This window comes from Pelophylax lessonae (genome assembly GCF_965119305.1).
Source record: "Pelophylax lessonae genome assembly, chromosome: 1".
NCBI classification, from domain to species: Eukaryota; Metazoa; Chordata; class Amphibia; order Anura; family Ranidae; genus Pelophylax; species Pelophylax lessonae.
In genome coordinates, this window is record NC_138768.1 from 870,538,772 (window position 1) to 870,559,132 (window position 20,361).

Here is a 20,361-nt window from a genome sequence, read left to right on the forward strand (position 1 = left end):
TTGAAGGCTCTAAACCGCTCTGTGCGGGTTCGCAAGTTCCGCATGGAATCCCTGCGGTCGGTGGTGGCTGCCCTGGTTCCGGGGGAATTCATGGCCTCCATCGATTTGAAGGATGCGTATCTTCACATCCCGATCTTCGAGGGTCACCAGAGGTACCTTCGGTTCGCCATTGCGGAGGATCATTACCAGTTCGTGGCGTTACCTTTTGGTCTCGCCTCGGCTCCGCGGGTTTTCACCAAGGTGCTTGCACCGGTTCTGGCATTGCTGAGGGCCCAGGGCATCTCTGTCCTGGGGTATCTGGACGACATCCTGGTTCGGTCTGCGACCAGCCAGGGTCTGGAAAAGGACCTGTCTGTCACGATGCAAACTCTGCAGGAGTTTGGTTGGACGATCAATTTTCCAAAGTCAATGCTGAGTCCGTCGGTCCGTCTTCCCTACCTGGGGATGATCCTGGACTCGGTCCAGGCGAAGGTCTTCCTGCCGGAAGACAAGCTCAGGACTCTTCAGGAGGAAGTCAGGTCCCTCAGGGACGTTCCGCACTCGTCGCTACGGACGTGCATGCGATGTCTGGGTTTGATGGTCTCGGCTTTCGAGGCGATTCCCTTCGCCCAGTTTCACACGCGGGGTCTCCAATCGGAGATCCTGTCCAGGTGGGACGGGCGACCACAATCTCTGGATCTTCAAATCTCGTTGGGCCATCGTACCAGAAGGGACCTTCTGTGGTGGCTCCAGTCCCCGATGGTGTCGGGAGGCAAGTCTTTTCGTCCTGTCTCATGGACGGTGATCACCACGGATGCCAGCCTGTCGGGCTGGGGTGGTGTTCTGGGCGTTCTGTCCGCCCAGGGAACCTGGTCGGAGGGGGAGTCCTCCCTTCCGATCAACATTCTGGAGTTGCGTGCGATAAATCTCTGCCTTCATCATTGGACGGACCGGCTGCAGGGCTGTCCGGTTCGGGTGCAGACGGACAATGCCACGGCGGTGGCCTACATCAACCACCAGGGGGGCACCAGGAGTGCCCGAGCGGCCCGAGAGGTGGCCGACATTCTGTCTTGGGCCGAGACTCATGTCCCGGCGATAACGGCGGTTCACATTCCAGGGGTGGAGAACTGGCAGGCGGACTATCTGAGTCGCCAGACCCTGGATCAGGGGGAATGGTCTCTACACCCGGATGTCTTCCAGATGTTGTGCGCGAAGTGGGGTCTTCCGGATGTGGACCTGTTCGCGTCTCGTCTCAACAACAAGGTGAGAAGGTTCGTGGCAAGGACGCGCGACCCTCTGGCAGACGCATCGGACGCGTTGGTGGCCCCGTGGCATCAGTACAAGCTGATGTATGCGTTTCCACCGATTCAGTTGCTGTCCAGGTTCCTTCGCAGGTTACACTCGGAACGCAGCACGGTGATTCTTGTGGCGCCGGATTGGTCTCGCCGACCCTGGTACGCAGACCTCGTAAATCTGGCGGTCGACGCCCGTGGCGTCTACCTCTTCGAGACGATCTCCTGTCTCAAGGGCCGATATGCCATCCTGCTTGACGGTCGCTGGCTTTGACGGCCTGGCTGTTGAGATCGAGGTTCTGAAGGAAAGGGGTCTCTCCCCTGAGGTCGTTCATACCTTGATCAACGCGAGGAAGTCTTCCTCGGGGAAGGTTTACTACCGTACTTGGAAGGCCTATTTTGCCTGGTGTGAGTCAAGGGGGTTTCTCGAGTATTGTCCTTCCTCCAGACGGGTGTCGATCAGCGTTTGGCACTGGCTACGATAAAGGGTCAGGTGTCTGCGCTGGCCGTTCTATTTCAACGTCCCGTGGCTTCCGACTCCTTGGTTGGCACCTTTGTTCAGGGTGTGCGGCATCTGGTTCCTCCTAGGAGGGAACCTCTGCCTCCTTGGGACTTGAATCTTGTTCTATCTGTATTGCAACATGCTCCTTTTGAACAGATCAGGGAGATCCCGTTGTCTGTTGTCCAAGAAGGTTGCCTTTTTGGTTGTGATCACTTCGGCTCGCAGAGTGTCGGAGCTGGCGGCTTTGTCCTGCAAGTCTCCGTATCTGGTTATTCATTTGGATAAGGTGGTCTTGCGACCTAATCCTTCTTTTCTTCCGAAGCGAGTTTCGGAATTCCATCTCAATGAGGATATTGTCTTGCCTTCGCTGTGCGCGAAGCCTAAACATCCAAAAGAGGTGAGACTACATTCTTTGGATGTTGTTCGGGCGATTAAGGTTTACCTTAAATCGACTGAGTCTTTTCGAAAGACGGATTCCTTGTTTGTTCTTCCAGAGGGTCCTCGGAAGGGCATGGCGGCGTCGGCTTCTACCATCGCCAAATGGATCAGGCAGACCGTTGAACAGGCGTATGTCTTGCAGGGGAAAGTTCCCCCTATGCCTGTGAAGGCGCACTCTACTAGATCTCTGAGTACGTCTTGGGCCTGTCGTCATGGGGCTTCTGTAGCCCAGGTGTGTAAGGCGGCGACCTGGTCGACCGTACACACTTTCACAAAATTCTACAAGGTAGATGTTCAGGCATCGGCAGATGCTTCCTTTGGCCGCAAGGTTCTTAGTGCGGCTGTTCCCTAGGGTCCCCTATTGGGATCCCTGGCTGTTGGGATAAGTTTTTTTCTTTTTATCCCCTGGTTATTTGTTTTTCCTGGGTTGTTGCTCCTGTTGAGCACGTTATTTTCCTGTTGCCCAGCTGGTTTCCTTCCTTTGGTAAGGTTCCTTTCTTTGATGCGGAGACTGCGTTGCCTTACGGCGCGGATGCGTTTCCCACCCCTAATGTTTGCACTGCTTTGGGACGTCCCCATTGTGACGAATATGAAGAGGCGGTGACTGTCGGAGGACGTAAGAGAAAACGGAATTTTTTTAAAATCTTACCTGTAAAATTCCTTTCTCTGAGTCCTCCGACAGTCGCCGCCCCCGCCCCTCTTTTGGGGTTTTGGTTATATACTCTACTGCTATTCCACTGAAACTGAGATATGGTTGCAGGAAGTAGGAGGGTATTGACTGAGGGGACCACCCCTTGAGGGTGGGATATGTTAAAAGCTTTAATGTTAACATATTCTGTTGCCTAGCTACTCCTTCGGAGCAAAGTCTAATACCCCATTGTGACGAATATGAAGAGGCGGCGACTGTCGGAGGACTCAGAGAAAGGAATTTTACAGGTAAGATTTTACAAAAATTCCGTTTTCTCTTACGTCCTCCGACAGTCGCCGCCCACTCATACAGTGTTCACCAATGGGGTATTGACTTCCTCTCCTTAGGAGTAGCTAGGCAAAAGACTTGTTTAAAAAAAAAGCATTTACATAGACACACCCATGGGGGCTGTCCCACTAGTCCAATACCCCTCCTGCAATAGCCATCCCAACTCAGTTTGTCTTCTGCCTAGTTCAGGAGTATATTAAAAAAGAATAGTGCGCAAATGCAAAAGAAATTACTACCAAATCTGAAGAGAGTCCATAAATAAAAATGGGGGTTTGGTCCCACCATATGGCCATATCGTGCTCAAGCCCACTACTGCGTCAAAGTACCCCATTATCAGTGGGTCCTACACCATCCATGAAAAAGAGATGAATCCAGCCTTTCTAACCCATGGAGATGATACTCCTTGCTGGGAGAGATGTGCAAATGCACTACAGGGGACTCCTCCTATATCCACTTGATGGTGGACACTGATTGAGTACAGGTGTGTGTGGGGGGTGGGGAGGGCTGCTCAACCTCGATAGTCTGGTCAGACCGAATACATAATAAACAGGCAAAAAAATGTATGTATTCGGTCTGACCAGACTATCGAGGTTGAGCAGCCCTCCCCACCCCCCACACACACCTGTACTCAATCAGTGTCCACCATCAAGTGGATATAGGAGGAGTCCTGTAGTGCATTTGCACATCTCTCCCAGCAAGGGGTATTATCTCCAAGGGTTAGAAAGGCTGGATTCATCTCTTTTTCATGGATAGTGTAGGACCCACTGATAATGGGGTACTTTGACGCAGTAGTGGGCTTGAGCACGATATGGCCATATGGTGGGACCAAACCCCCATTTTTATTTATGGACTCTCTTCAGATTTGGTAGTAGTTTCTTTTGCATTTGCGCGCTATTCTTCTTCTTTTTTTTTTTTTTTTTTTTTTTAATATAGTTCAGGAGTAGTCAGGCTTCCCTGTGCTGAGGCTACAGTCTCAGACTTCTTCTATTTTATGATTTTGTTTTTTAAAAATGTCATTTTTTTTCTTTGCATTACTAGCTTTTTATTTTGTCAGTGTTAGTTAGTCGGATCTTCAGATGAAGATGGCATTTGCGGAGCTGGGAATCGGACTGGTCGTCCTGGTTCTCAAGGACAGAGGGTCAGATGGAATCCCAGCCCGCCATCGAGCGTTTAATAGGCTATGCGTTCGCCCTGGCCTCATAAACGACCCATCCCTGTCCTCAGGGATGCAGCCTTGTGAGGTGGCTACCTCACCGGACGCATGCACGGTTCGCCCGTGCGCTCCTGGTGTCCTGCGTTTTTGGCTGACGGCACTCCCCTGCCATCTGAGGGCAGGCAGTTTCCCGTTTGATATGAGGCACCCCACGCCATCGGGTACAGGTAAGTACATTCTGTGTGGGGCCTCTGTCTGGGGTCGGCAGTCCTCTGTGTCTGTGATATCCCCTATGACTGTGCATTTTTGGGCTCCCTGATCCCGGTGTGCTGTGTGGGGTTTGGAGGATCCCTCTCCTGTGACACTTGAGGGTGATTGGAGGTACAGACACGTGCGGCGACTGCTGCGGGGTTAAAACCGCCGGTCCGCCATTTTAGGTGTGGGCAGCATGTCTGGCTTCACTGTGGGCGCTTGTATAGCATTGTGTGTAGTGTCTTTTGGCGCCTTGCAGCACCATTTTGTGTGTGGCAACGATCGGTCCGAGCACATGTCGGCGGCCATTTTGCCGAAGCTTCCCATTGCTTTGCATAGGCATCCATGTTTCCTTGGTCTGCAGCCTCAGTTCAGTCTCTGCGGTGACATCACTTCCTTCCTTTACTCAGGAACGACCGAAGGAGCTGGTAACACTCTCGTGGGCTCTGTCCTGCTGTCCTTTCTTTTCATCCATTGTGCAATCTTCCTGGCTTCATTTGTCCCTGCGGGGGGTCTGTGTTCCACAGTATTGTAGCGGTGTGCTTCGGGGTCTTTTTTCTTTTTACAATGGACTCCCAGGACAGCAAATTCCCGCCAGCCTTGTGGGGGATTCTAGTTCTTCTGAATCCTCTACTCTGACTAATTTGGCTGCTGTTGTGGCGTCTTTGGTGTCCAAAATGGATGTGCTGGTGGCTGAACGTGCTGCTAGAAAAAGGCCTAGGATTTCTTTTTCTTCTGATTCTGAATGTGACATTGGTTGCTGTAGGTAGCGTACCCCTTTCAGGGTCTCGCTCTTCTCAGGACCCACAAGAGTCTGAGGGGGAGGCGGAGGTCACAGGGGTGGATGATTCCCCCCCTGGGACGCCGGAGGAATGCGCGGCTATGGACGCGCTGATTTCTGCCATTAAAGAATCACTACATTTAGAGGATGAGCCCAATTCTCCGTGCATTGTGTCATCTTTTGGTACACACAGAACCCGCAAGACGGCGCAGGTTTTTCCCTGTCCCGCTGAGTTTCATCACACAGTGAATAAGCAATGGCGCAATTTAAAACACACCTTCACGGTGCCAAGAAGGTTTCAACTTCTTTATCCTTTTGCGTCTACTACGGTTGCACGCTGGTGTGTGGCTCCTCAAGTGGATCACACGGTAGCCAGATTAAACAAGGCTACTCTGGTTCCAACCGAGGATTCTCTGGTATTTAGGGATCCTACGGATAGGAGGCTGGAATCACTTGCCCGCCACTCCTATGTGGTGGCGGGTTCCATGCTCAGACTTATTTTTGCCTCTGTCATGGCGGCTCAGGCTGTGGCAGATTGGACCAAGGTGCTCAGACGCACGCTTGTGGCTGATTCTGCTCCACCCACTACCGTGGATATGGTGGACCAGATTTATCAAGGGGTCATGTATTTGTGCGATGCGGCCTTAAATGAGGCCCCTTTGGCTGCGCGCCTGTCCAGTGTCGCAGTGCTTAACCGTCGGCTGATTTGGTTGAAAAGCTGGTCGGCTGACCAGAAATCCAGAAAGACTGTGGCTGACATTCCCTATGCGGGGTCTCGCCTTTTTGGGGAATCCCTGGATGAATTGGTTAAAGGGGTTACTGGGGGCAAGAGCACTCTGCTGCCCCAAAACCCTAAGGGCAAGTCTTTCCGAGGCAAGCGGGGTCCCGCCTTTAAACCTAATCAGGGATCCTTTCGTGCCTTCAAGGCACAGTACAAGGGGAAACCCTTCAAAGGCCAGGGTGTCCAGAAAAAACCCTGGGCCGGCAAACAAAAATCCGGCCAAGCAGGTGCGGCGGCTCATTCCGCCTCTGCCTGAAGGGGCGCCCTCACCCGTTTTAGGGGTGGGGGGATGTTTGCGCAGTTTCCTCCAACCTTGGCTGCTCCGGATTCCGGACAGGTGGGTTCAGGAAATCATTCGATCAGGGTACAAGATCGAATTCCTTTCACGACCAGCGGACAGATTCTTTCCCTCAAATCTTCATTTGACCCCAGATCGGTTGCGGCATCTTCATCGGGCGGTGCAAGACCTTCTCGCCCAGGGGGTGATCGTCCCGGTGCCTCAGCGGGACAGATTTCGGGGGTTTTATTCGAATCTGTTCACTGTGCCCAGAAAGGAGGGCAAGGTGCGTCCGATTCTGGACTTGAAAGCTCTGAATCGCTTTGTGCGCGTTCGAAAGTTCCGCATGGAATTGCTCCGCTCGGTGGTGGCCTCCCTGAGTCCGGGAGAATTCCTGGCCTCTATCATTCTGAAGGATGCGTATCTACACATCTCTATTTTCGAGGATCATCAGAGGTATCTTCGATTCGCTATCGCGGAGGATCATTATCAGTTTGTGGCGTTACCTTTCGGTCTCACTTCGGCTCCAAGGGTCTTTACCAAAGTGTTGGCGCCTGTTGCGGGCACAGGGCATTGCGGTCTTGGGGTATCTGGACGATCTCCTGTTGAGATCGAGTACCAGTCAGGGCCTGCTGTGCGATCTGTCCACGGCGGTCCAGACTCTCCAGGAGTTCGGTTGGACAATCAATGTTCAGAAGTCGACCTTGTCTCCATCGATTCGTCTCCCATATTTGGGAATGATTCTGGACTCTGCTCAAGCAAAGTTGTTTTTACCGGAGGACAAACTCCGGACCCTTCAGAACGAGGTCAGGTTCCTCAGGGACAACTAATCCTCGTCACTCAGGACATGTATGAGGTCTCTGGGGTTGATGGTGTCAGCCTTCGAGGCGATACCATTTGCACCATTTCACACGCGGTCTCTCCAAGCGGAGATCCTGGCCAGGTGGGACAGACTACCTCAGTCCTTGGACCTGAGAGTATCTCTGAGTCGCCAAATCAGCATGGATCTCTTATGGTGGCTTCAGTCCCCGGCGGTATCGGCAGGAAAATCCTTCCGGCCGTTACTATGGACGGTGATCACCACGGACGCCAGCCTGTCAGGCTGGGGTGGCGTCATGGGCACCCTGTCTGCCCAGGGCACTTGGTCGGAGGAGGAATCCTCCCTTCCGATAAACATATTGGAGATGAGAGCCATCAGGCTATGCCTGCTCCACTGGTCGGATCATCTTCAGGGCCGTCCTGTACGGGTGAAGACGGACAATGCCACTGCGGTGGCGTACATCAATCACCAAGGGGGCACCAGGAGTGCCCGGGCGGCCCAGGAAGTGACCAGTATTCTGTCTTGGGCCAAGACTCATGTCCCGGCGATCTAGGCAGTTCACATTCCGGGTGTGGAGAATTGGCAGGCCGATTACCTGAGACGCCAGACCCTGGACCGGTGGGAATGGTCCCTGCACCCGGAGGTATTTCAAATGCTGTGTGCGAAGTGGGGATCCCCGGATGTGGATCTGTTCGCGTCTTGGCTAAACAACAAGGTGAAAAGGTTTGTGGCAAGAGCGCGCAATCCACTGGCAGACGCCTCGGATGCGCTGGTGGTGCCTTGGCATCAGTATCATCTGATATATGCCTTTCCTCCGATTCAGTTGTTGTCCAGGTTCCTTGACCTTGGAACCAAATCTGGTGATTCTGGTGGCGCCGGACTGGCCACGCCGGTCCTGGTACGCGGACATCGGTCACCTGGCCGTCGAGCCTCCGTGGCGGCTGCCAATGCGAGAAGATCTACTGTCTCAGGGACCGATCTTCCATCCTGCTTTACAGTCGCTGGCTTTTGAAAGCCAGGTCTTGAGAGACAGGGGTCTCTACTCAGAGGTCATTCCTACTTTGATCAAGGCTAGAAAAGCCTCGTCTGGTAAGATTTATTGCCGTACATGGAAAGCTTATTTTGCCTGATGTGAGTCCAGGGGCTTCTCTCCTCGTTCTTACTCGGTGGCGGGGGTGTTGGCTTTCCTCCAGTCTGGTGTGGACCAGCGCCTTGCGTTGCCCACGATTAAGGGCCAGGTATCTGCACTGGCTATTCTTTTCCAACGCCCTGTGGCGTCTAATTCCTTGATTCACACCTTCATTCAAGGGGTGCGTCACTTGGCCCCTCCTAGAAGGGAGCCCTTACCTCCATGGGACTTGTAACACGGACAGAACCAAGTTCAACGTCCTCCGTTTGAAAACATCAGGGAGATCTCGTTGCCTCTGCTGTCTCAGAAGGTTGCCTTTCTGGTGGCGATCACTTCGGCTCGCAGAGTGTCGGAACTGGCGGCGTTGTCTTGCCACTCCCCTTACCTGGTGGTTCATAGGGACAAGGTGGTCTTGCGACCTAACCCATCCTTTCTTCCAAAGGTGGTTTCGGATTTTCATCTTAATGAGGACATTGTTTTACCTTCGCTTTGTGCGAATCCTAAGCATCCTAAAGAGATTGCCTTGCATTCCTTGGATGTTGTCAGGGCGATCAGGGTTTATCTGTCATCGACTGAATCCTTTCGTAAATCGGATTCTCTTTGTCCTTCATGAGGGACCTCGGAAGGGTATGGCTGCGTCTGTGGCGACCATTTCAAAATGGATCAGACAGACAATTGTCCAGGTCTATTTGTTGAAGGAGCGGGTTCCGCCCTTCCCTGTCAAGGCGCACTCTACCAAGTTGGTGAGTACGTCCTGGGCCTTTCGGCATCAGGCCTCGGTGGTCCAGGTGTGCAAGGCTGCGACTTGGTCGTCAGTGCACACCTTTTCAAAATTCTACAAAAACGGAAAATTCCTATCATACTTACCGTAATTTTCCTTTCCTGATAGTCTCCATGGCAGCCTACGTGTGGGTTAACCCCGCCTCCACTCCAAGGGTATAGGACCCCCCTCCCATAAATTTCAGCTCTCAGGTACAGCAGGTGTTCCATATCTTAGCCGAATCCAAGACGAGAGGGTGGGTACTCCGGCTGCCATGGAGACTATCGGGAAAGGAAAATTACGGTAAGTATGATAGGAATTTTCCGTTTTCCTGTCTGTCTCCATGGCAGCCTACGTGTGGGAAATAACTAGCTCACTCCACACGGGTGGGAATGCTTTAGCAAAGAAAATTTTAATTCATGCTATTTGCAGACAAAACAGTCAAACCAAAATTAACTGAGGACAGAGAAGCAGGCTCTACACAATAGTGGGTCATAAAAGTATTGACTGATGACCACGAAGCCGCTCTGCAAATCACATCTGGAGCCACGTGCCGCGAAGCCGCCCAGGAAGTAGAGATACTCCTTGTAGAGTGCGCCGTCACCGCCTCCGGAGGAGCCAGCCCCTCAGCTCTATAGGCCTGTTGGATAGCTGCCACTATCCATGAAGCGATAGTCCTAGATGAAGCAGGTTTACCTCTGTTCTTTCCCCAGAACAGGACAAAGAGGTTGTCAGACTGCCTGAATGGTGCAGTTGCTTGAAGATAGGCTTTTAAGGATTCTCCTACATCCAACGGATGAGGATTGGACTCATTAGATGAACGGAAAGTAGGCAGGACAATCTCCTGATTCTGGTGAAACACTGAGGTGACTTTCGGATTTGAATTCAGCCTGGGTATCAGTACTACCCGATCCGGAAAAAAAGTCAAGAATGGTTCTTTACATCCGAGAGAACTTAATTCACAGACCCTTTTAGCCGAAGTAATGGCTACCAGGAAGACAGTTCGGATGGTCAGGTCCTTGATAGAAGAAGAGGAATCTATGCCCGATTTGGAGAGGGCATTTAGGACAAGAGGTAGATCCCATTTCGGGAACCTAGGTCTTCTCTGAGGATTGAGCCTGATTGCTCCTTTGAAAAATTGTTGGATTAGTGGGTGTTGGGCCCACATGACCCCGGAGAAGGCCGATAAGGCCGAAACTTGAACTCTAAGAGTTGCCACTGAAAGGGGCATATCCAGACCAGCCTGAAGAAAACTTAGTATTTCTTGAATCCCAGGGACTGAGGAAGACATACCTTCAGGATATGCAGACTCCATGAATCTTGCCCAGATTCTACAGTATACTTTATTAGTACTTGGTCGTCTAGCATTCATCAAGGTGGAAATGGCTGTAGATGGGCAGCCGAGCGATTCCAACCTTTCCCTCTCAAGAACCAGACCGTCAACCGGAGAATTGCAGGACAGGGGTGCACTGATGTTCCCTGAAGAAGCAAGTCTGGTCTAAGGGGAAGAGGGACCGGGTCCCGGTAGCTCAGTTGTAGGAGTAGCGGAAACCATGGCCTGTTCGGCCAGAAAGGCGCCACCATCACTATCTCCACATCTTCCGCTTGAAGTCTTTGCAGGAATTTGAGAATGATGGGTACTGGAGGAAAGGCATAAGCCCTGCTGAACTCCCACCTGTCGGTTAGTGCATCTGTCCCGTAAGCTTGAGGACACTTGCCCCTCGTGACATACTTCTCCAACTTGTGGTTGCAAGGGGAGGCGAACAGATCGACTTCGGGAGATACTCCCAACGACAGAATCCATTTGAACGACTCCACATGGAGCGACCATTCGTTGTGGTTCAACTGGACCCTGGACAGAAAATCCGCTTGAACATTCTGTGAACCTGGGATGTAAACTGCCGAGATGTTTACTAGGTGAGTCTGGGCCCAGGACATGATCGGGTCTAATTCTCGTAGCAGAGAGAGACTCCGTGTCCCACCTTGTCTCTTCACATAAGACACTGCCGTGGTGTTGTCCATCCGAATCATTACAGATTTCCCCTCTAGCAGGTGTTGGAAAGATCGAAGACCCTGGTAGGCTGCTCGGAGTTCCAGTATATTGGAGACTGGAGTGTGTCTCTGAAAAGACCATCTCCCCTGTGTCATCTCTGTCAGACAATGAGCCCCCCAACCTGAGTTGCTGGCGTCTGTTGTGATTATAGTCCATGAGACTGGAACCAGAGAATGACAGTTGAGCAGATTCCTGCGTTGCAGCCACCAAAGAAGACTGTATCTCATGCTGGAGGAGATATGAATGTACTGATCTTTCTCTTCTGTGTTCCATTGTTGTAGGAACCCTTTTTGGAAGGGCCTCATATGCCAGAGAGCCCATTTGACCATTGGAGCCGTGGACACCATGGTGCCAATGATTTTGAGGCACTGAGAGGCTTTCAGCCGAGGAGAGGAAAGAGCCGGAAGGATTCTCTCCCTCACTACCGGTATCTTCTCTAATGGGAGAGAGATTGAATTCTCGACGGTGTCGAATTGCGCCCCAAGATAGACTAGGCGCTGAGTAGGCTCCAGCTGACTCTTTTGTAGGTTTAGCAGCCAGCCAAACTCTTTGAGGGTCGATATGACCTGATCTCTGTGTGCCAATAACTGATCCTTTTCTTGAGACAGAAGCAGAAGATCGTCTAAGTAATGATGTAGACGTATACCTTTCAATCTTATGAAGGCTACCACTGCTAGAAGAACTTTGGTGAATACTCTGGGTGAGGTAGACAGGCCGAAGGGTAGGCAAATGAATTGCAGATGCTGATTCCGAACACAGAAGCGAAGATATTTGTGGAAGTCGGTTGCCACAGGTACATGAAAATACGCATCCTTTAAATCTATTGAGGCGAGCCAATCTCCCGGCAGTACTGCCCTTTGAATAGTTGAGAGTGTTTCCATCTTGAATTTTTCGTTCTTTATGAACTTGTTCAGGTATGTGAGATCTATAACAGGTCTCCAGGCCCCGTTCTTCTTCTGGACTAAGAAGAGGGGTGAGTAAACCCCTTGAAATTTTTCTTGTTCCGGAACCGGAGCTACCGCTCCTTGAGCCACCAAGGCGTCTACATAGGCGAGCAAGACTTCTCTTCTCTCTTCTAGACAGGGTAAATGAGTTGAGATGAATCTTGGAACTGGATCTGCCAGAAATGACCATCTGTGGCCTGTAGAGACCGTCCTGACGGTCCAAAAGTCCGTGATTGAGGCCGCCCAGACATGCTGAAAATGGAGAAGACGTGCCCCCACCTGACATGCCTGGACGGGCCCAATCTCAAAAAGATTTAGTGGAATCTTGTCCAGCAGGCGCTGGATTTTTTGATGACCTCCGAGTAGAGGATTGACCACCTCTCCAGTTTCTTCGGAAATCTCTATTAGGCTTGTAAGAGCGTGCATCTCTTGATCTCTCCGTGTATTGCCTCCTAGGTTGAGGCTTCTTCTGACCAAATAGTCGTCTGTCTTGCGGGAGGAAACCTGACTTTCCGCCAGTAGCCTTGGCAATGGCGCTGTCTAGTTTGTTTCCAAAAAGGGAAGTACCCTCAAAAGGGATCTTACACCATGCCTGTTTAGAAGCTGGATCTGCAATCCACGGGCGAAGCCACAAGGCCCTCTTTGCTGTTACTGAGGATAGCATCGATCTGGACAGAAGACGCAGAACATCAATAGATGCTTCTCCTAAAAACACTGAAGCCAGCTTGAGTTCGTGAATAGGGGAACTTTCTACGGCTTCTTCCGAGAGACTTCCAAGTTTGGATTCTATATCGGAAACCCAGACTTCCATGGCTTTAGACATTGTTGCTAATGCCATCACAGGTTTGCAGGCCGCGCCGGCCGTCACAAAGATCCTCTTTAGGTCCAGATCTATCTTCCTATCCAAAGGGTCTTTGAAAGAGACCGCGTCATCTAGTGGCAAAGTGACATGCTTTGCTAATCTTGTAACTGCCGCATCCACAAGAGGAGCAGATTCCAGACGGGCGACATCTTCAGGTTTAAAGGGATATAATTTCCCAAGTTTGGAGGATAAGGAAGACTTACTATCCCCTTTACTCCATTCTTCAGTAATCACCTCTTGTAATTCAGAGAGGGAAGGGAAGTTGATACGCTCCTTACCAAGGTGCTTGAAGAACTTCCGCTGCTTTTTCTGAGGAGACACAGGATCCTCCCATCTGAGAGCTTCTTTAATGGCTCTGATCAGGGGTGAAACTAGGGCGAACTCAAAGCCGCCTACAGCCCCTTCTTCTTCTGAATCACTGTCAGATGACTTTGCAGAAGTAATACTCGGTTGAGAGGGGCCTTGATCTTCCTGCACTTCCCCTGGAGAACTGGATGTGGTGGGACCAAGTGGTGGGACTGTACCCCATTCTTTCAGGGACTGTTGTACTATTCTCTTCACTAGAGATTCCAATCTTTGATCCTTTTGCCCCCTCTCACCGGCTGCATGAGCAAAACATGGCTCACATAGGGACTTGTCCTCCGGGACATGCGCCCCACAACCCCAACAGGCTCTCTGGTGTGTGCGGTGACTCTGGTATCGTGTATGGTGTCTGGGGGAGGAATTGGAGCGTCTCCCTTGTTGCCTACTCCCTGATGGAGATTCACGGCGTTTAGATCTGGAGGATGAACTCCCACGAGGTCTGACAGGGTCTCTTTCTTGTGGTAAATCAGGCCTGGGAGAGCTGATGGAAAAAAGAGAAAATCGGGGAGACACTGGATTTAGCCATGACCTAGGGACCAGCAAGCCCTCCCCGCCCCCCCCTCTGAAAAATGCCAGCACCCACCTGTTGTGAGAGGGCTGGCCACAGGAGGGCGGTGACGCAGGATCCATACTTCAGGCCAAACAACCAGACTGATAAAGAAAGGTAATACATATCAGACACCATGTCAGTGATACATTGTGAGGTGACAACCCTCCGCCCCCCCCCCCCCCTCTGCAGTCAAGTCTCCATTGCACATACCTGTAGCAAGGAATCCAGAGACACTGGGAAGCTGCCGCAACGCCCACAGTACATTCCCAAAGTACAGGGGAATCGTCAGCTGTTTAAATCTCCCGCCGGAATGACGTCAGCGGTGATGCGGCCGCGATCGCTAATGCGCATGTGCGAACCAAGCCTCGACTTCGCTCGCGGCGCACTGCGCATGCGCGGGACCACGAAGCGTCTACCGATTGGACGCTAGAAGCAGAGGAGGAAGAGGAAGGGTTTGTTGGAACGCAGGAAGGGTTTGCTGGAACGCAGGAAGCGTTCCAGCGCCATTGGGCCAAACAAACAAATTGTACAGTGATAGAAAAAGAGACAAACAAAGTGTACATAAATAACAAATACCGCTGCCATGAAGGGAAGCAATGCGAATCTTCAGACCCATGTCAGAGAATGCCAATCAAGCTTCAGTCAACCGCAGAGAGCAGGGGATTTTAAATGTCACTCACCCGCCCGTGGCTGGGCTCTGGACATGCAGACACCATCCAAAGTATCCTAAGGTAAGCTGGACGTAGTAAGACATCAGAAGTGTAGGTCCTTGGAGGAGGACAAAAAATGAACACCTGCTGTACCTGAGAGCTGAAATTTATGGGAGGGGGGTCCTATACCCTTGGAGTGGAGGCGGGGTTAACCCACACGTAGGCTGCCATGGAGACAGACAGGAAATTGATGTTCAGGCATCAGCGGAAGTTCTCTGTGCGGCTGTGCCATAGGGGGACCCTGGTTTTGTGTGGGTCCCTGGCAGTTGGGGTTGTTTTGCCCCGTTGGTTTTTGATTTCCTGGGTTGTTGCTCCTGTTGAGCTTTTTTGTTGTCCTTTCTCTGATATGGGTACTGCGTTGCCTTTTCTGATGGTTGCGTTTCCCACCCCTCATGTCTACACTGCTTTGGGACATCCCCATTGGTGAAGACTGTATGAGTGGGCGGCGACTGTCAAAGGACTTAAGAGAAAACTGAATTTTTGTAAAATCTTACCGTAAAATTCCTTTCTCTGAGTCCTCCGACAGTCACCGCCCGCCCCTCTTTTGGGGTTCTTATACACTTAACTGCTTGCTACCAAACTGAGTTGGGATGGCTATTGCAGGAGGGGTATTGGACTAGTGGGACAGCCCCCATGGGTGTGTCTATGTAAATGTTTTTGTTTTAACAAGTCTTTTGCCTAGCTACTCCTAAGGAGAGGAAGTCAATACCCCATTGGTGAAGACTGTATGAGTGGGCGGCGACTATCGGAGGACTCAGAGAAAGGAATTTTACGGTAAGATTTTACAAAAATTCCGTTTTTTTTCTATTAGGTGTGCAATGTATAATTCACAGCTGCTCCCTTAAAGCGTAACTCCACTTTTGTTGCGAAAAAAACATTCCCCTCTGGGTGATCTCTGTACATTGCAGGGATTTTAATAAACTTTGTTGCAGATTCCTACCTTTTGTTATTGCTGTGGCAGCTGCAGGGCTCTAATGAGTAAATCTGCTGGGCCTGCATCCCTTTAGACGTGTTCCTATTGAGAGTATCTCACCAAAAATGAAATTTTTGTTGCAGGGGATGCCAGAAATCTGACTTGTATCTTAGTGCAGACTTCTGGGAAAATTGGTGAGCCAATCACCCAAGCAGGAAATTATGTTTCTGGGGGTGTGGTCAGTATACATTCTGTGTACAGAACAGCTCCAGGCGGCCATATTGCATTGCATTTTCAGAAAATTACAACATCTGCAGATTGAAAAGGAAAGGTCATTTTTAATAACATTCAATTACAATATGATTTGTGTCACAATTGTGTACGCTGTATTGTTTTTTCTTTATTTGCTAATTTTTTTTCTCCACGAAAGTGGAGTTGTCCTTTAACCACTTGCCAAACCCGGATTTCTTTCTACCAAAAATATGTAGCAGAAAACAAATTGGCCTAAAACAATGAAAAATTTTGATTTTTTTTTTTTTTTTGGGGGGATGTTATATTTTTCACTTTCTGCTATATTTTCTTTTCAGAATAGTCACTATTTTTGTTTATAGCGCAAAAAATAAAAATCACACAGGTGATCAACATCAATTTTATTTAGGTACAGCGTCGCACGACCGTGCAATTTCCGTTAAAAACTCAGTGCCGAATCGCAAAAAAATGGCCTGGTCATTAGGGGGTCAAATCCTTCTGGTTCAAAAGTGGTTAAATGATGAAGAATTGATGTGCATTCCTTCTTCAAGGGATTGCACATTACATCATAGCTCTTCCTTTTTAAGTTATTTTTGTATAGTTTTGATTTTTTTTTTAAAGGAAAATCTTTATATATCATTTATCATATATCATATATCATATACTTTTTTTTTATTATATTAAGATTATAATTATTATATCAGGTATATCAACTATCATACATTTTTATAATTATTATATTATTTATAATAAAAAAAAATGTATAATAGTTGATATATAAAGATTTTCCTTTAAAAAAAAAATCAAAACTATACAAAAATAACTTAAAAAGGAAGAGCTATGATGTAAAGTTATTTTTGTATAGTTTTGATTTTTTTTTTAAAGGAAAATCTTTATATATCAACTATTATACTTTTTTTTTATTATATTAAGATTATAATTATTATATCAGGTATATCAACTATCATACATTTTTATAATTATTATATTATTTATAATAAAAAAAAATGTATAATAGTTGATATATAAAGATTTTCCTTTAAATGATAAAGAATTGACGTGCATTCCTTCTTCAAAGGATTGCACATTACATCATAGCGCTTCCTTTTTAAGTTATTTTTGTTATTATACATGATATAATAAGTTTATTTATCAACTATTATACATTATTATAGATTTTTTTTTTTATTATACAAAATATAATAATTATCTTAATTTATCAACTATTATACATTATTATATCATGTATAATAAAATACAAAATGACAAAAAAAAAAGGCCAACAATCCAGCTATGGTTTCCAGATCCACCTAAGCAAGTCCAAATACACCCAACACATGTTCCACCATGTTTTGGACAGCAGCTCACCATATGATGTTAACTACTAAATACGGGATGGTCAAAAACTGCTCTTTATGTTTAGATCCACTTTAAATTATAATAGCATGGTAATCCAAGGTATAGAATTGCCAATAATTGTGCAATATGGAGGTTTATATATTTATATATATACAGAATTGCTCCCCAGTACTTTATTTTATTCCTGGGTATATGCATCAAATTCCAATAGTGTATACAATAAATTCTACTAATGGTATTCATTTATTATACTGGTAAGTTATACAATACAAAATTTGCCTAGTGCAAAATTGCTCTACCTTGACCCTGGCAGTTGCAATACGTACTGTATATAGAGCCAAGGTCCACAGAAGAAGCTCCCGATCAGGTCATGGCAGAATTCTTTTTATATAGGATATGGCTTATGTTGGGTAACACGAAGAGGTGATCTGACATGCTGTATATAACACTGCTGTTGTCTTTTGTCTTTTGCCTTTTGCAGCAGATCAACCAAGACTTGAACATCCAGCTGCTGAAAGATGGCTACCGATTAGACGAGATCCCAGACGACGAAGACCTGGATCTAATACCCCCAAAATCTGTCAACCCCACCTGCATGTGTTGCCAAGCCACCTCGTCTACTGCCTGCCATATCCAGTAATGTGCGAGGGGGGTCACAATTTGTGCATTCCACGATAACTGTAAATCTTAACAGCCATTGCTTCCTCCTATGGTAGGACACGCACCGATTTGTGTTCATGGAGCCAGGAGAAACCAAAAAATAACAATACATTCTCTATTATCTGCCAACCCATGTGACCTGCTACCTGGTGTGTGGACTGATATGGTGAACACATGTACCTTCCCTTGTAGACCAGAGCAGTCAGTGACACAACAATAGTGTGAGCTTCCCATCACCCTGTAGACATCAGAGGTTTGGAGGATAGCAGGGGGGCAGTCATGTAGACCAAACAAGGTGGTCAGAACCCAGCCAGACATTCTATATTAAAATATTTTTAGTTTTATTTAGGTTGAAGGACACATCCAAGCAGCAAGCATCGGACCATCCTACTCCTTGATGATAGACATTTTGGCCAGTGGTGTAGATGAGAAGGCCATGTGATACCACACTGGATTTGGCCAGTGCTGTAGATGGGAAGGCCATGTGTTACCACACTGGATTTGGCCAGTGGTGTAGATGAGAAGGCCTTGTGTTACCACACTGGATTTATGTAGAGACATACTTTGATGTAGAATCACCTAAACACACATGGAGGTCCATAGAGTAACGTGTATATAGCAATGCCATGTTGAGTGTAAAGAGGTGAAATCAAAATTGTTTCTTGTTCAACTTTTTGTTTACAGTAATCACACTACCTAACTTTTTTTTTTACTTTTTTAGTGGGGGTAGTCCTAGTTTTTGACCCCCAAACAGAGGAGGACTTGGCACTTAATACTAAGGTGGGCTTTGTTGTCAGATGCCAGGGGGTTCTTTGAGTTAAGTTTTGAGATCCAAGATAAGCCCCCTCCATTAAACACTGTCCAATCAGATTTTCTTAAGTCTTCTTAGCTCTACAATGTTTATAGGGTAAACAACTTTGGTGGACAGCCTAAACTGGAAACACAATAGATGAGCCATGAGCAGCATGTTCTGTTCCCATGATGTTCCATGTTGATCCTACAGTAGAACAGACAGCGACACCCAACTGCTCCAACACCCGTAGGGATGGAATGACAATGGCTAGGACCTCCTTCCTTTCTTTGGTTTCTTCTGTCTCCATGGTTTTGTCCATATTTTACAAACTAATAGAAAATTCAGATATTCTAACAATGAATTTGAGTCTTTCGGATTTAAACACCCGTACACTGTTCACCGTCACTCAACCCTCCCCCCGCTGCCCCATGCGTCTTCACTAACGTTTCTCTCACTGACCCCCGACGTGATATTTTGTGAGGCCCGGAGCGATAAGGCGGTTTTCGAGAGCAGACCAGGGTGGCTCCACTCTGTATTCTATAAAGGAGCGTGTCGTCTCTTGCATGTTCATCGCGTGTTGTTCAATGTCTTGAAGGCCAAAACCATGAAGGATAATCAGGTCTAAAGATGAATGAATAGATTGGGGTATCTTGTGGATTGGCCCGATCTGGTCCATTTTGGTGTTTCTTCTCATCACGTGAGCACTGATTTATCTGATTTCACAAATCCAGGCAGTTCTGTTTCATGATTTAGTTATCACGTTATCTGCATGTATGTATTTAGGAGAATTGGAAAAGTACAATTTATTGGAACGGAGAAGGTCAATCCGCACGATTCACAGATAATGTTTTTTAGTCTTGTAAGTGCACATCCTGTAAGAATTGCAGACACAGGCCGGCCACTATTAACCAATCCTACATGAAGAGACAAAGAGCAGAGTGCAATGACCTTCAGGAACAAAGAGCAGAGTGCAATGACCTTCAGGAACAAAGAGCAAAATGCAGTGACCTTCAGGAACCAATGAGAGTCCACCTTTCATTTATCTGAGCTCAGCTGAATGAGTCAGATAAGTGGCTACAGAATTACCAGTTCACATGACTCGTGATTTCATCTAAGTCAGGGGTCTCCAAACCTTCTAAACAAGGGGCCAGTTTATTTTCCTTCAGACTTTAGGGGGGCCGGACTGTGGCCAGCGAGAATACAAAATGTTCCAGTGTCAGTGGGAGTAGACAATGCCTCGCACTTGGCAGTCAGTGGGCGTATACATTTTACATAGCACCTGTGGTCTGTAGGAATAGTGCCCCATAATTGGTGTCAGTGGGAGGGATAGAGCCAGATTGTTGGTGTCGGTGGGGGGGATAGAGCACGATTGTTGGTGTCGGTGGGAGGGATAGAGCCCGATTGTTGGTGTTGGTGGGGGGGATAGAGCCCGATTGTTGGTGTCAGTGGGGAGGGATAGAGCCCGATTGTTGGTGTCAGTGGGGAGGGATAGAGCCCGATTGTTGGTGTCGGTGGGAGGGATAGAGCCCCATTGTTGGTGTCACTGGGAGGGATAGAGCCCCATTGTTGGTGTCACTGGGAGGGATAGAGCCAGATTGTTGGTGTCGGTGGGGGGGATAGAGCCCGATTGTTGGTGTCAGTGGGGAGGGATAGAGCCCGATTGTTGGTGTCGGTGGGGAGGGATAGAGCCCGATTGTTGGTGTCGGTGGGGAGGGATAGAGCCCGATTGTTGGTGTCGGTGGGGAGGGATAGAGCCCGATTGTTG

At 48.5% G+C, this 20,361-nt stretch overlaps 1 protein-coding gene across 3 annotated transcripts in view; it reads left to right on the forward strand.

Annotated features, from left to right (window-relative positions):
• Nucleotides 1-19,440, forward strand: part of FAM219A (family with sequence similarity 219 member A) — a 185,868-nt gene extending 166,428 nt beyond the window's left edge. For 2 of the 3 annotated variants that reach the window (XR_014224830.1, XR_014224831.1), the window contains exons 6-8: nt 17,625-18,236; nt 18,283-18,314; nt 18,361-19,440. Coding sequence is in view for 1 of the 3 variants with exons in the window: in XM_082243030.1 (XP_082099156.1) it covers nt 17,625-17,783 (159 nt within the window). In the remaining 2 variants the exon portion in view is untranslated. Of the gene's footprint in view, nt 1-17,624; nt 18,254-18,282; nt 18,315-18,360 lie in introns of those variants that run through there. The other variant, XM_082243030.1, reaches the window with a different exon arrangement.
• The last annotated feature ends 921 nt before the right edge of the window (nt 19,441-20,361 follow it).